The sequence below is a fragment of the Micropterus salmoides genome, unplaced genomic scaffold, assembly GCF_014851395.1.
Source record: "Micropterus salmoides isolate LMB-PRFRI ecotype aquatic unplaced genomic scaffold, ASM1485139v1 Ms_hic_scaffold_14, whole genome shotgun sequence".
Taxonomy (NCBI): domain Eukaryota; kingdom Metazoa; phylum Chordata; class Actinopteri; order Centrarchiformes; family Centrarchidae; genus Micropterus; species Micropterus salmoides.
This window is the reverse complement of record NW_024040485.1, coordinates 9,026,835-9,041,701: the sequence shown is the minus strand read 5'-3', so window position 1 is coordinate 9,041,701 and position 14,867 is coordinate 9,026,835. Positions and strand designations below refer to the sequence as shown.

General features: G+C 40.1%; 1 protein-coding gene and 1 long non-coding RNA gene across 5 annotated transcripts in view; one reads left to right on the top strand and one right to left on the bottom strand.

The window, feature by feature from the left end:
* The window catches only part of LOC119901807 (piezo-type mechanosensitive ion channel component 2), an 86,766-nt gene that overhangs the window by 5,303 nt on the left and 66,596 nt on the right, over window positions 1–14,867 (bottom strand). For 2 of the 3 annotated variants that reach the window (XM_038717492.1, XM_038717493.1), the window contains 18 exons: window positions 14,391–14,489; window positions 13,228–13,348; window positions 13,060–13,140; window positions 10,787–10,953; window positions 10,422–10,615; window positions 9,374–9,547; window positions 8,124–8,768; window positions 7,390–7,648; window positions 6,839–7,018; window positions 5,497–5,803; window positions 5,079–5,211; window positions 3,898–4,045; window positions 3,582–3,793; window positions 3,050–3,208; window positions 2,132–2,279; window positions 1,433–1,618; window positions 1,048–1,137; window positions 414–583 (listed from right to left, as the gene is read on the bottom strand). In XM_038717492.1, coding sequence (XP_038573420.1) covers window positions 414–583; window positions 1,048–1,137; window positions 1,433–1,618; window positions 2,132–2,279; window positions 3,050–3,208; window positions 3,582–3,793; window positions 3,898–4,045; window positions 5,079–5,211; window positions 5,497–5,803; window positions 6,839–7,018; window positions 7,390–7,648; window positions 8,124–8,768; window positions 9,374–9,547; window positions 10,422–10,615; window positions 10,787–10,953; window positions 13,060–13,140; window positions 13,228–13,348; window positions 14,391–14,489 — 3,473 coding nt within the window. The remainder of the gene's footprint in view (window positions 1–413; window positions 584–1,047; window positions 1,138–1,432; window positions 1,619–2,131; window positions 2,280–3,049; window positions 3,209–3,581; window positions 3,794–3,897; window positions 4,046–5,078; window positions 5,212–5,496; window positions 5,804–6,838; window positions 7,019–7,389; window positions 7,649–8,123; window positions 8,769–9,373; window positions 9,548–10,421; window positions 10,616–10,786; window positions 10,954–13,059; window positions 13,141–13,227; window positions 13,349–14,390; window positions 14,490–14,867) is intronic. The other variant, XM_038717495.1, reaches the window with a different exon arrangement.
* On the top strand, window positions 5,267–11,960 carry LOC119901809. Of its 2 annotated transcripts, none has more exons than XR_005444252.1 (3): window positions 5,267–5,650; window positions 6,835–7,527; window positions 10,332–11,960. It is a non-coding gene; the product is annotated as an uncharacterized LOC119901809 (long non-coding RNA). The 2 variants fall into 2 exon arrangements; XR_005444251.1 differs by having other exon boundaries at window positions 5,440–5,572.

Below are 14,867 nucleotides of genomic sequence, written 5' to 3'. Positions count from 1 at the left end.
CTACGCCATGGAGAGATTTATAAACAAGGAGAAGTATTTACGTTAAAGTAAACGCGGTATTTAACTGGGAGCCAGTGCAGTTGCTGAAGGGTAGGAGCGATGGCCTCCCAGGATCGCTTGTGACAGAGAACTCTTGCAACCGTGATTTTATAAAGGCGTGGACCAGAGTGGGTCAGAGAGGGGCGAAGTCTGGAGATGTTCTTCAGGTGAAAAAATGCAGTCTTGGTGTAGTTTTGATGTATGTGTCAAAGGGTGGAGTCAAAAGTTACACCAAGATGTATGACCTCAGTCATAATGACTTTTATAGTGCTACGTACACATAAAAAACAATCTGTAACCCTGGTTTAATGTTGAGAAAAGCTTTAAAAATTAAGTGCAACATCAATATGAAATAACATTCTGTCATTGCGTACCTTTGCACAGACCAGGACACAGTGGTGGGGAAATCCTCATTACTGCCCAACATCTCTATCAGGTTGGTCCTGCTGGGTGGACTGATGGTCCACAGTGAGTTGGAGCTGCCTTTAAGCTCTGCGATGATCAGGTCCTCTGCCATGTAGCCCTCCAGCCACTGCAAGGCTTCCTAACCGCGGCACACAACCACATAGTAGAACACGAATTTAATAGAATTTCACTGAGCCATTTCACATTTAGGCTCTAAGTGTTGGTCGGTTTGTAATAACTTTTGTGATACCCATGCTGTCATTTAGAGGCAGCATCAGGTCAAATTTTACATGTGTAAAACACTTTATTTTACTTTGTTTACTTTAAGCAGCATCAATTGTACCCTTTTTCCACATTTTTAAATCCTCCATATGCTTTACAAAGTTTTAAAGTTAACACCTACACAAATTACATCCTCTGGGGAATATGAATAAGTAAAAAGATCTTCTCAGGTCTGTATTTACTTCCTGGTCTAAAACGTGGTCATCAACCTGAATTATGATAAATGTAATCTCCATTAATGTTTTTAAATACAGTGAATTATACAACATTCTAATTACATCACCTGACGCCTTGAAGTTGAAATGTATTTCTTGTACTTACATCATCTACATATTTCTTCACAAACTTTTCATATTCAGTGCGTGTCACATTCTGCAGTTGTTTTTGCTGAGCGCTCATGGTGAAGATAGGCTGTGAGAAGAGGAAATTTATTTTGAAAATCAGAAAAAGCCTTGTTATGGCTGAAAACACATATTCGGAACTTGTTTTTCTTCAGTTTTGTTGCTGGAGACCGTTTTTTTTTGTTGTTTCAGTAATTTCCCAGATACACAATCAAACATTAAACCCTGCTACCAGAATACTCACACAACTTGAATGAAATGAAAATTAAATGAATCACAGGTTTATTTATTCACTTCATTTTGAAGAGATTTGGCTTTGGGCAGAACATCTCTTTGGTCTCTTGTAATTGAAACTGTGTCCACACCTGAAAGCCGGCCAGGGTGATTTCAAACGAAACATCCAGCGGTGGGTTGGTGACAGCTACAGACTTCACGAGGGACATGAAGAGCAGCGGGAACCAGACGATACAGATCAGCAGCGCTACAATCATCCCTCCCATCCCGTACTTCACCACCTTCTTCTTCTTCTGGCCTCGCGGCTGGGGATACCTCTGCAGAAGGAAGACATAAAGGAGAGTGAGATGTATTGTGCAGGACAAAACACCAGTTTTTCCTGTAGCCAGTCTTCACGAAACTTTGCAGTGGTAATGGCTTCATGTTTTCTATGCCTGAACAATTTTTTTGTAAATCCATTAGAATTAGTCAATTAATTGGACCAGGGTTCTAACAGTAAAGATGGAACAAAAACTTTCAAGACAGGAGGTACTTGCAGACTGCCAACTGAGTGGTATTTATTATAGTGAGGCGTAGAAGAAGAAGAAGATATTTTTGTGCACTATTGGGAATATTGGAAACCCCAGCAACAGTATATCTTTTTTACCTACTATACACTTCATGGCAGAAAATAAGATCCGAGCCATCGCCCAGCCACTGCAAGTCAGAATTTAAGCTTCCATAAAAAAGAAAGATCTCCTTCAACAAATCATAGTAAACTAAAAGTAAATCAAGTCAAGTAAATTTTCAGCATGCCAGACTTGTGGCTGTGATACCACAATGATAAACACCTTCTCAGACTCTCTCCAGCATTTAAGGATAAAGATGTGAGCGTAGATGTCCTCCACACAGATCCAGCTGGACAGAGACAGCGAGGTGTCCGTCCAAACCCAGTCCATCACGGCTCGCAGCTCCGTCAAGAACGGCACCAGGCGAAAACTACAAACCACGGACAAATCTTAGTTCTTGTGGCAAAATATGAGACTCAATATATTTATTCAGAAATATATGAGAGTAGGGCAGGCTCAGGTCCAGGTTTTTTGGTCACTGATATATTGATATGTTTTGACATCATGAGCTCGTGTAGATAATAATAAAAACATTCATTTGGTGGGTTTGTGGGCACTTATACTCCAAAATTGGTAGATTAATATTTACCAGACCTTAAATAATCTTGCATAGCCAGATATCTACTAGTAAAAAAAAAATAGTCTGGAGAAGTTCAAGCAAGCGGGTTCAAGCTGGTTAAAATGGTACAAAACACAACAGTCTGTGGCTTTCAAAAGAGCAAAACATATATGATACTTATTTTTACTGTAACAGAAATTTAATCATCCAAAATGCATTCAAATGAATAATAAACATTACATAACATAAAGTTGGCATGACTAGGGTTTCAACTAATGACTACTTTTATTATCTATTCATTAAATGAACGTTGAGTCTACAAATTGTCAGAAAGTTTTGAAAAACGCCCGTTTGAAAAACGCCCGTGTACAGAGCAAACCCTCACATTTGAGAAGCAGCATGTGTTTTCCCCTTACACAAATATCGTGTTTACAGATATCTGAAATTAATAGCTCCTGGTATAATCTTGTCTGTCTCCTTCCATTCTTGCAACAGCAGTTAGTTGTCAACCCTGACGTGACCAGAGCCTTGGACCTGTTTGCCCAGCTGGAAGAAATGATACTTTCTTCAGCGTAACTCACCCTTGAAACAGGAAGAGGTTGACATAATTGTAGCTCTTGGTGAGGAAGTTTCCCAAAACGCGGGTGGGATAACCACAGCGTATCTGATAGGCTGACAGCCCAAAGTAGATGCACTTGACAAAATACCACATCTGAGCGACTTTGTTCTCGCTGAAACGCCTGCGAGGGGGAAGAGAAGGCATTAGTTTGGTTCTTTTTTTCATTTAGAGGCAGCACAAAGACTCTTCTCTCAATAACTTGATTGCAAAGCAAAGCAGGACAAAATAAATTTATTTCAGCTGTAAAACATTCATTATCAAACTTGGTATTAATGCAGAACATAGTTTAAACAGGTTTTTCTTTATTTGAATAGTAACAGACAGAAAAGGCAGATGAATGCATCAAAGATCCTAAGCTATATTTTAAACCCAGGACACTATTTTTTAACCAGGGCACCTCAAAATATTGAACTTTAATCAATTTAATCAGGAAACCTAACGACTTTAGGTTATATACCAAACATATCTAATGTGAAGAATGGATGATTTCTTACTTTTCTGTGACTATTGGCAGGATAAAGAACATCCAGAAGTGGATGCCAAAGAGCAGGATGACCTGGAAGATGACCTTGCCCACGACAGACTTTCTGAGGTAGAGGGCCCTGTCCACCACCATAGTCCCAAACTGGATCAGGACCATGACCAGGAAAGGTCCCGGCACCTGATCCTCCGACAGAGACGACGTGATGTCTGCAGCAGAGTGTTTCTAGAAGCGATATACAAAGAGATGTTAACTTTGTCAGAAGTCAGATTTTGTTTATGGATTCAGGTGAAACATTTATTTATTTTAAATCTAATTTTAAAACCTACACCAAATGCCCAGAATCCGAACACAATGATTATGAAATCCACCGTGTCAGCGAGGAACATCAGCACATAGACGTCTGTGACTGCACTGTACTCTGGATGGATCAAGTTATAGAAGAACTGCTTCATAGGAAGGTAGATCTCCATGAACCTATAAAGAACGGGAGTAGATAAAGAACATTAAAAAAAGAAACAATGTTATTATGAGTAATTACACAGGTGGTGAAAATGGTCCTGTCATCCCTCACTTAAACAATAAACCAGTCTGTAAAACAATAAAACAGTCTGTAAAATCTGTCAACAGCCATGTACTACATTCCCAGGAGTTCCTCAAGTCAGAACTGAACTGAACCCTCTGCCTGCAACCTTCTGCAGTAGCTCTAAAAATAATTGCTGCAGGATTGAAACATGTCAGGACTGCAATGAAGCACATAAAAAAATAAATACAAAAATAATGTCAGATAAACATCAATAACAATAAAACTGGTAAGACATGCTGGAAATAAAAACAGTATGCTAATAGTAATAAAAAGCCTTTTTTTAAGTTAGATTTTGAGAAGTGATTTAGAAAATGATCATTGATTCTGCGATCCTAAGATCCTCTCATTATCCTATTATCTGATTCTGATATCTGATTATTATCATCATCATATTTTGTGTTCTCTGTCTTGTGTTGTTAGTCTGTTCTTGGCCTATGACATAATTTCATTTAGGACAATAAAGATATTTAAATATCACTGAGGCACTGATGGCTAAATAAAAGTTAAATAACTACATCAGTCTGTCAGACAACACTGGCCTTAATTTGAGAGAACATAAATGATGATGTTCGCTATGTGTTTCAGCTACTGTTCTAGACGTAATGTCTCAGAAACCACTTGTTCCACTGTTATTAAATTTAGAACAATAACAATAACAGCACTCACAAAAATGACACTGACTGGCCTAACGGGAATGCTGTAATTAAAGGTCTAAATTTAGAGCTTTGAAAGGTTTTAGCTGCTGTATCACTGATATAATTATCCACAGTGCATCCTCCATTATTCGTCTAGAATATTTGCTGAGCACAGTTCTCATCAGTGCCCTCATAAAGTTACACACTTTCTTGTATAATCACAGTCATGACTGTTGGCCGGTAAGCAGCTGTGGGTGGAGCAATGAGAACCACCAACGCTTCACCGTACCGCTTTAGGATGAAAGCTTTCCCTTTGAGGAGCTGCTCCCTCAGCTTCTCCATGATCATCTGTTTGCGGGTCTTCTGATGGACGCTGGCCTCGCTGCCTTCCTTGCGGCTGCTGTTGTGGGAAGCTGTACTTCCTGTGGAAACAATTTACATTTCGAGCTGTAAATGAACCGTGACGAGGCACTGAGTCACTGATACAGCCTGAGATCCACAAACACAGAGACCTAATCCAAGGTTCAGGGCTGGAGACCACAAGGAATTGTGTTTTTCGTGATAGTAACCCTTCTATTTCCTTCTATTTATTATTGTTGTTGATTATTATTGAAGAGTAACATTTATGCTCACTAGAGAGGAGAGTTAATTGTTGAACCAGCTGTCTAGTTAGTACTAGGATATAGACAATAGGCAAGGATCTTCACCTCTCTTGGACCTTGCAGAGGAGTGGAGAGATCGGTGAGAGATGTGCGAGCCTCCGCTGGAACTCTTGCGGCGCTGGTAGGTCTGCTGTTGTGGGAGGTGCACCTGGACATGTCCTGAATCAATGGAGGTCCCAAAGCTCATGGATCTCAAGGTGTGAGTGGAGCCTCTTCTCTCATTGAACAGTGAGGACTCAGTTTCAGACTCCTTTTCACTCTGCTCCTCATCTCTTCTCTCGTCCTCTGACTCACTCTGACGTGAGGGCTCTTTCCTTTCTTTGGGGTCGTCCTCGTCCCATAGACCGTGGCACTGGAAATGCAAAGAGGAGGAAAAATTCAGGGTTTTTTAAGACCGTGTATGTCCAGTTAATTGAGAGTCTGGCACCGGGAGTGCAGTTGCATACACACACGTTTGACAGTACATCCCAAACAATCAGTCACGGTGTTCCATTAAGAGCTAACAGGACAGTCTACAGAGTTTCTTTTATTTGTTGAGAAAGACGGAAAACGGCAACAAACAGATGGAGAGAAATCTTCTAGATATCTCTGTGCAGCAGGGACACACACATACCTAAATCTGCTAAATATAGGCCTTTTATTTAATATTGGAAATAAGCCATCCTGTGTTGCTAAAAACAAATATAACAGGGGTTCCTCCCTGACGACAGATACATAACCAACCAGCGAAATGTCCTTTTGTTAGCATTTTCCTATTTTTCTTGTTGGTTTTCAGTTGTCTGTAAATTAATTCTTAATAACTCACTATATTATTATTTAAGCCAGCGGTGTGTTGGAAATATAGAGTATCATCAGCATTGAAGAATAGGTTCACAAAAGTTCAAGTTTGTCTTAGTGAGGTGCCCTTATGAACACTGCAACAGGTTTCGCTTGCTGTGTTAATTCTTCCTGTTAATACTGGCCATTAAATGATCCCTTCCTAATGCAATTCCAGTGTAACACAGTTCAGAGTCCTCATTCTGAAATACATCAAGTGGATATCTTAAAGAAGTTCCATAAGAACACAAAGAGGGACTTTTGTACTAAAAAGACTGTAACTGTCGACGACACCCATTAAATTTGATTTACTGGTGAAGCTTCATATTAGCTTCACATAAACTTTTGATTAAATATTTACACAAAAAAAGATTTTGTTTCCCATCACTTGGAATGTCACATGTTACATGGCACAATACTTGTTCATTTATTCTCGTCATTGTTGGTTTTGGTCTTCAGACAACAACTACATTAAGAAAAATGTAAACTATCACCATTCATATCCTTGAATATGATGCACAAATTAATATTTAAATTATATTAATATTAAATATTTTGTGTTTGCAGGCACCTTCAGAATGGATCTGTGGAAGAAGAGAGCCAGTAACTGGATCAGGTCGTAGTGGACGTAGCCATCCTTCTTCTCCACACCGATGATGTTGGGAGGGTGATATGGTTTATTCTTATCTATCTTGTTCTGGTTGAAGGGGAAGAAGCCAAACTGAAAGAAGTACTTGACGACGATTGTGACCTAGAGGGAAAATGAAAGTAATGTCGGTGAAGCTGTCGGGACTATGTCAAAGTTTTCCAATGAATCATAAGAGAGACTGCTGTATAAAAAATAATAAGTGAACTCTGATCTTACTCTTAGACTTTATGCATTTGTCTCTCTCCTGTCCAGCCTAATGCAACTAATTAATGTTTATACTCCTACCTTATAGGTGTTATTCATTCATGTTAGTCAAAAAGTGTTAAAAATATAACAAATGCTTTCAATGTTTGTCTTAACTTTCTGCCAATCATTGTGGACAGCAGAAACAATTTAGTCCAGATCTGTACGAGAGCCTTGTTGTTTTTGAAAAGTTGTTGTTTTGGAAATTACATCTTTGTATCCGACTCTACCTCAGTATAGACGATGGCAGTCATCCAGTAGCGCTTGCTGGGCCGGGGCACTGACAGCATGGCCCAGAGGAAGATGGTGATGGGAAGGACCAGGGTGGCGCAGGAGGCCGACACCATGTGGTTGATGATGATGACCAGGTAGCACACCATCTCTGAGTTGGCCACCAGCATGTTGTAGAGGGCGTAGCAGAGCTGGAGGATCAGAGGCTGTTTTTGGTAGAACGTATCTGACTGCTCCAGCTCCTCATCATAAAACATCCTGGACAAACACAGAGAGATGGATTCGTTGTTTGATTACTGTCCTGATTGTAAAGCATGAGAGAAACATGAATAATGGATTTATTATTTCCTTTACTTGGCGCTTTGCAATTATTCTAATCTTGCAGATTATTCTTGTATTGAAAATGCCTGCAATCATGGATCAAACTTCTCAAATGTGTCAGTGTTTCAACCACACATGAAGGTTGATAAAGTGACAATTAGTCTAAAGTGTAATATCATTTTTTCGAAGATTGCAAAGTTATGATTTAAATCAGGTAATATCTGATTGATAAATAAAGCATGAAATAGCAACTTCGACGGTTTTGGATATTTTTCAGGAAGTACTCAAAAGGAAAATAGTTCAGTTTAAGGTTTTTTTTTTAATCATCATGAATCTGCAGCATCTCAGGCAAATAACTGTTTATTCTGTTCTGGCTTCATGCTAAACAGGCTTTAGTTGTTGTTGGACTTACTTGTTGAGCAGCAACTCGCTGGCGGTGAGCTCAGTGGTCATAGAGGGCAACATGATGTCTGACCTGCTGTCTGAGCGGCTGTCAGAGGTCATAACCATACGCCTCTTCCTATCCATGTCACTCTCGTCGTCACTAACTTCTAGACGGTCAAAGCTGACTGCCTTGCTGTAGCTGGGAGGCACGTCCGCATCAGACGTTTTAGAAGCATCTGTATCAGGGGTGTAGAGGAACCCTACTCGTCCCCCTGTCTGCATGAAATCCTGATGTCCTCCCTCGTCCTGAATCTCAGTGATGTAGTCCTTCTCCTGGGCAGAAGCGGCAGACTCTGCCTCCTCCGGCCGGAGGGAGGGGCCCTCATCTAGGCCAAAGGAATCCCAGGGAGCCTCTTCTCTGTCTTTTCTCTCATGGTCCTTTGAAACCTCTACTCCCTCCTCACCTTCCAGTCCCTCCTGGCCCTCATCCTGTCTCTCCATGGGTTCTCTATCACTCCAGGGGCCGCCCTCAGCCCCCTGACTCTCACCTAGCTGTTGGGATTCACAGGGAACCTGCTGCTTATCTTCCTCTTGATCATGCTCGTCCTCCACTTCTTCTATGACGTCAGCGGTGCCCTGTCTGGAGAAGAGCGTGACACACTGGGTCGCTTCACTGCAGGAGACAAAAACAGCGGGGATTGTATCAATCTGTGTTGGAGTCTTTCGGTTCAGTGGAAATTTAAAAACTGGACGTCTGTCTCGCAGTGCCAATATACATCGGTGTATTGTTATAATTTACCAACCCAAATTTATTAAACCCTTATTTTTAATCCACTTGATTTACTGGAATTAGATTTTTTATGCGACACCCTACCCACAGATGAGGTCAGGGTTTTTCTTTTTAAAAAGGAAAAAAAGCTATAAGCATTATATAAAATAAACATTTTAAAAATGCTATAATGTAGTTTTAAGCAGATATAACATTTAACTGCGCCTATGGGGACATATTTTATATAATTTCTGTGCTTTACAGTATTGTATTGTCACTGATGATCTGTGTTACAATTGTTGACAAATACATTCATAAACATTCACTTATTAAATGTTTATATACTGTTTATATATGTTAAATAGGAGGGTTAAAGTAAAGTGTGACTGAATAAATGGGGTGGTGATGGCACAGTGCAATGATTCAACTGAAAATATTTTGATAAAGAGGCACAAACAGGAGATGCAATGATCTTGTTCATGCTAGTGGGCGATGTAGAGGCCAGGCACCTGGACATGAAGCTGCTGCAACTGTCCATTGATGAATTGGACATGTCCAGGCCGTACATCTTGCGCAGTTTGGGCCTGGCGCGCTCGCTGGTTTTGGGAATGCACTCTGGCATTCCATCGAGGTCTTCCAGGGTGGATTGGCGAGAAAACAGTGTGGTTGCCTCGGTTTGGGCACTGAGAGGGGGTGAGAGTGACAGATGCAATGATCAGTGGTGAGAAAAATGAAATGGGATGTACGTTACGTTACACAGAAAGGGGATTCCCTTTATGCTGTGTAAAAAAAAGACAGACAGAAAAAGGATGCATTTAACCCAACCTTAACATTAAAATGAGCAGGGAAATGATCTTCATGTTTACTTCATCACATGACCATAACAAACACGAGATGCAGCAAAGAAGGACATTTTTCCATCCATATCAATACAATGGAGGTAAAAGGAATATTGTTTGTGGCGCTCACAGCTTTGAAAGCTCCAATTCACAAATGTTGTTGGCAATTTTAAGTGTTATTTTATGTCATGTTGCCATTTAACCAGGACAAATAAAACCAAAACTTTCAGCATATCTTGATAGCACAATAGGTAAGTAAGACAATATACTTTTTAGTAATTTCAGTGACCATCTAATATACTCCCATGTGAATTTATCCATATGTTTTCCCTCACTTCCTCCTTGGCAATGAACTGAATGAAAAACATGAATCTCTGTATTCGTGATGCAGGAAAATTGTAACAAATCTTTACTAATGCATGGCTGGGCATGCTGAAAACTAAAACATATCGTTGTCCTGTCCAGACATTCCTAACATGTTTATTTCATTAAAATATGTGTTTTGATAGCTTATTTAAAATTTGCTTAACCTTAAGACCTGAAAAAAACAACAACAAATGTCTCATGCCTGGAGAAAAAGGAGGCAGAAAGTTAAGGAGGGAATCTATTATTTCGTTGTCTCTTTCAGGACTGGCAAACATTCCTACACACTCCCTATAACATTTCACGATGGGGACTCATCTGGTATCCAGTTTTGCCTTGCTGAGGCTCTGTGTACCTGGATATGCTGTCTCTGGATGCTGTGGAGTCCTGGCTCTCCATGCGGTAGCCTCCTCTCCTTCTTCGAACCCTGTTGGAGCCCGAGGCGGATTCGTCCTCACTTAGCTGATCCATACTGGCCTGCCTGGACATGTTGAGCCTCATGGCCTTCTGGTAGTAGACGTGGATGCTCTCTCTGGACGGCACATTGCCCTGGTAAGAGGAGAGAAGTTAACCATGTACTGGTTCTCTTAATCACACTAATATCCTTGAATTAGCTTATGAATTATTTTAAACAAGGCAAATTCAAATTTAAAAACTGCTTTTAAAACCAAGATAACTCTTCTTCTACATGTCAAAAGTCGATGCGGAGGTTCTTGGTACCTTTTTGACCTCTCGGGTCAGCATGCAGCGCTCTATACGCAGCACAGTGGAGATGTCGATGTACTCCCTGCACATGTCGTTCATCCACTTGGTAAAGCTGTCCACTGTAGTCTGGAAAAGCACCCAGGTGAACTTTATGATGTTGAACACTCGCTTTATGATGTTATCTGAGGGAGAGCAAATGACACAAATGTAAACTGAAGAACTCGCAAATTAGAGGCTCCAAATAGCAGTGCGAAAAAGCAGATTTTTTTATGTATGATATGAAGAAATTATGCAAACTGTCATTACTGAACTTCACAGAGCACACTGATAATTTCTCTCATGATCTGTCATCAGAAGGAAAGACAACCAAGGATGTTAGGAATGTGGTTTTGTGTTCATGTTTTTCCTGTTTTAGTCTGTTTTATGGTTTGGGGTTCTGTGTTTCTTCGGTCCTGTAGGCGCGGTGGTGTGAACAGTGGGTAAGACACACGCCTTAGGTGTGAGAGACCCGGGTTCAATTCCCATCTGTGACACCGTGTCCACCAACGTGTCCCTGAGCAAGACACTTAACCCCTCGTTGCTCCAGAGGTGTGCGACCTCTGACCTAAATAGCAATTGTAAGTCGCTTTGGATAAAAGCGTCAGATAAATGTAATGTAAATACCTTGTTATTCTCATGTTCAGTTTAGTTCCCTTTACCAGTTCTGTCTCATTTCCTGTTTTCTTATCTTAGTTCTTAGTCTTGCGTTTTAGTTTTGTGCCTTAGTTCATGTTTTAGTGTTTACCCCTGTCTGTGTACCCTGTCTGTACTGTCTGTTTTGTTTTCTGTGGCCTGTACTATGAAAGGAGTATTCAAACCTACTCAGAGTTAACCCAGGGTTATCAGACGTTGTTGTTACGCTGGTGTTAAACGGTAACACAACGGTGAACAAGATGTTGTTTGGTCTGTGTTAACCCGCTGCTAACTTGGAGTTGGTGCGCGTTCACATTAAAGGGGCGTGTTCGGCCGTGCAGGCAGAGTTTTTTCTCAACGGCGCATGCTCCGTATTTCTCCAGAAGAATGCACGTTGATTGTGTCAGGATATGATGAATGTAAATACATGTTAATGGAAAAATCTAATACTGTGGTGGCCGACAAAGCCAGGGAGGCTTGTTGGCATCGCATGGAGTAAATGTGTAGCCTAATTATCTTCACAGTGTTCTTATTGTACTTCAAATGTATTTTATGGGCCCTTCTTGTATGTGTAATATGATTAAGATGTAAATGTACATTTGCACATTATGTCCATTGTAACAGAAAAAAAGGAGCCAGTGGAGTGTTGTAATAATCAAAATTCGAAATTTAATTTCCACTATTATACAAGTAAATAACTTGAATATTCTCACATTTATGAGAGAAACTTCACTTTGCAAGTCTGCAACATCACACACACACACACCTCTGCAGTGTATTATGTGCAGTGGAAAGTTATATTAGACTTCATAATCGGATTTAGCAGTGAGGAAATACTTGTGAGTTTAGCCCACAATCACTATCATGCACCTTAGTGACTTTGCTGTGGATTGGGCATATTCAGATGAAAACACCAGAGTGATTTAGATTTTTTGTGACTTTAATTTCCGGGAATTTCGGACTTTTTGTTCTTGTAAATTTGACACTCTCATCTAGGGTTTTTTTCTGAATTTATTAACCCCCAACCTGGCTCCGTATTTTTGGACACATAAAATAGGCAATCTAAATATGTGAAAATACTTTCAATTATAGCCTACAGATGAGCTACATCTAAGAAACTGTCCTGTTAATTAATCACAGAGGCTGCAGGGCTCGCTGTATGAACGTAAGTAACTTCATTTCAGCTGCAATCGCAGTGAAACAAATCAGGATGAAACCTAAATATATTTTATCAAGTGTTATGTATTAATATCCAACTTCTCATCATTAACACTGAGTACAGATGTGGTGTCTAGTCCACGTACACAGGGTAACCTCGAGTTAACCACGAACAAAACCAGCTCGGAGCAGTTTAGAGATGCGGCGTAAATTGCCATGGCGACAGACCTCGGTTAACACCTATCCACCTTTCGTAGTACGGCTTAGTATGGCTTATATCACAGCCAAAGAAAGATCAAAAGATCAAAACAGACATACAGTAGTGATCAATACCGCATTTAGGTTCTTCATGATTATATTCCTCATTCAGTATCTCGAGTCAGGCGCTAGAGCATTTTCAGACTGAGGAACTCAACAGCACAAAATCAAGTCAATATTTTTCTTGAGGAGGAACCAACCTGGAGCACCAGACTTCTTGTTCTCTTCTCCTTTTTCTTGCCCATCTGAGAGCTCACCAACCTCTATGGCCACATGACCTGCTGAAGTACAGTAAAGACAACTCACGTGGTGTTTTGTGGTGTTTTTAAGTTTGTTTCACAAGTTTCTTGTCTCTAGAACTTGCTTACCATCTTTCTTGCTTTTTCTGTGTCTAACTCCCTTGGTGTATTTTTTCCAGAATTTGCGTTTCTCTTTGCCTCGTGCCCTCAGGGCAGCTTTGGGATCTGTGATCCAGGCGTGATAAAGAAACTGGAGAACAGAGAGAACGAATTTAGTATTTATAAAAGGATGTGGAGAAAACGTGTCACTGAGGTTTATCATGCAAGGACAAAATAAGAAAAAGGAAAAATACCAATGCATGGTGGTTTTGCACGTTTACGTCTATTAATTACAAAGCAGGTAGACTTCATATTACAGACTATTTTCAAAACAGTACCATGACTTTTCAAAATTACCTTAACATAAAATAGTAGCAGTAGACTCACATAGATCCCTTAAATGCACGCAAGAAAGCTTGATCAAAACAGTCCAGTAAAAACTTTATTAAAACAACAAAGATGACCTAATATTCCCGGTGATTCACTGCCTATCTCAAGCAAGTTTTGATACTCTGCAGTCTTAAAATGCATGGTATCCCAAAGAAAATAGCTGTCAATATTATCAAGAATGAACACTTTTTCTGTTAATACAGTGAAACATGCACAACCACCAGTGTAAGACAAAACACATAAAATGTAAATGGTCTGTATTTGTAAAGCGCCTTTCTAGTCTAGTCCAACCATTGAAAGCGCTTTACAATGTCATATTCACCAATTCACACACATTCATATGCTGCTGGCAGAAGCCAAGGTGCCAACTGCTCATCAGAAACAGAAACATTCACACACAGTTTACAATTTGGGGTTCAGTATTATGCCCAAGCACACTTTGACATGCAGACTGAAGGACCCCCCCGTCTCTCAATAGAGACAAAGCCAAAATGCTAACTGCTAATACTGTGGTTGCTACACTGATCATAACTCACAAATGCTCTAGGCTCAAAGCAGTAGACCAAAGGGTCAAAACAGACAGGAAACACATAACACAACCAAGACCATTTCAGAATAAAGCTCCAGTTCATGCATCCAGTCCAACATCAAGCAAAGGAGCAGAGGATGAAGCATTTCCATTCCAGTTTATGATTTATGCCAAATTTGTGTTCGCATGAACGTGAGCTGGAAAGGAGATTTGCTGACATTTGCTGACGTGAAAGTGACAAGTGTTCAGACAAGCTGTGTTAGGTGGTGAGTACCTTGCCTGCCTTGACTACATACTGCAGTATAGTTTTAGGCAGCTTAATGATAGACTTGGGCAAAGCCAGAACAGCAGAGACAAACTTCCCAATAGCTCGCTACAGAAAGACAACAAGAGTGGGAGAAGATTAGTAGAAAGTGATTTTTATATTATTAGAAACAACAGAAGTTAACCTTGTTAGAGACAGGGAACAAGAGAAGACTTCTAGTATAGGGGAAAATTAGCAGAATGTTAGTATTGAAAACTTTTACCTCTTTAATCGGTTGTTAAAATAGCAATTTCACAAAGTAAAATAATCCATTAAAAGTCACTTTTTTAGAATTAACAGCAAAATTAACATGTATGAAAAGCAAAGTTCAGCAGTATTTTTAACTTTGCAAGCAATGCATCCTATTCTCTTAGTTTATTGAATGAGGGAAACCGTGTACCTTTTACTTCAGTACATTTAGCTGACACCTGCAGTTACAAGTTTCTT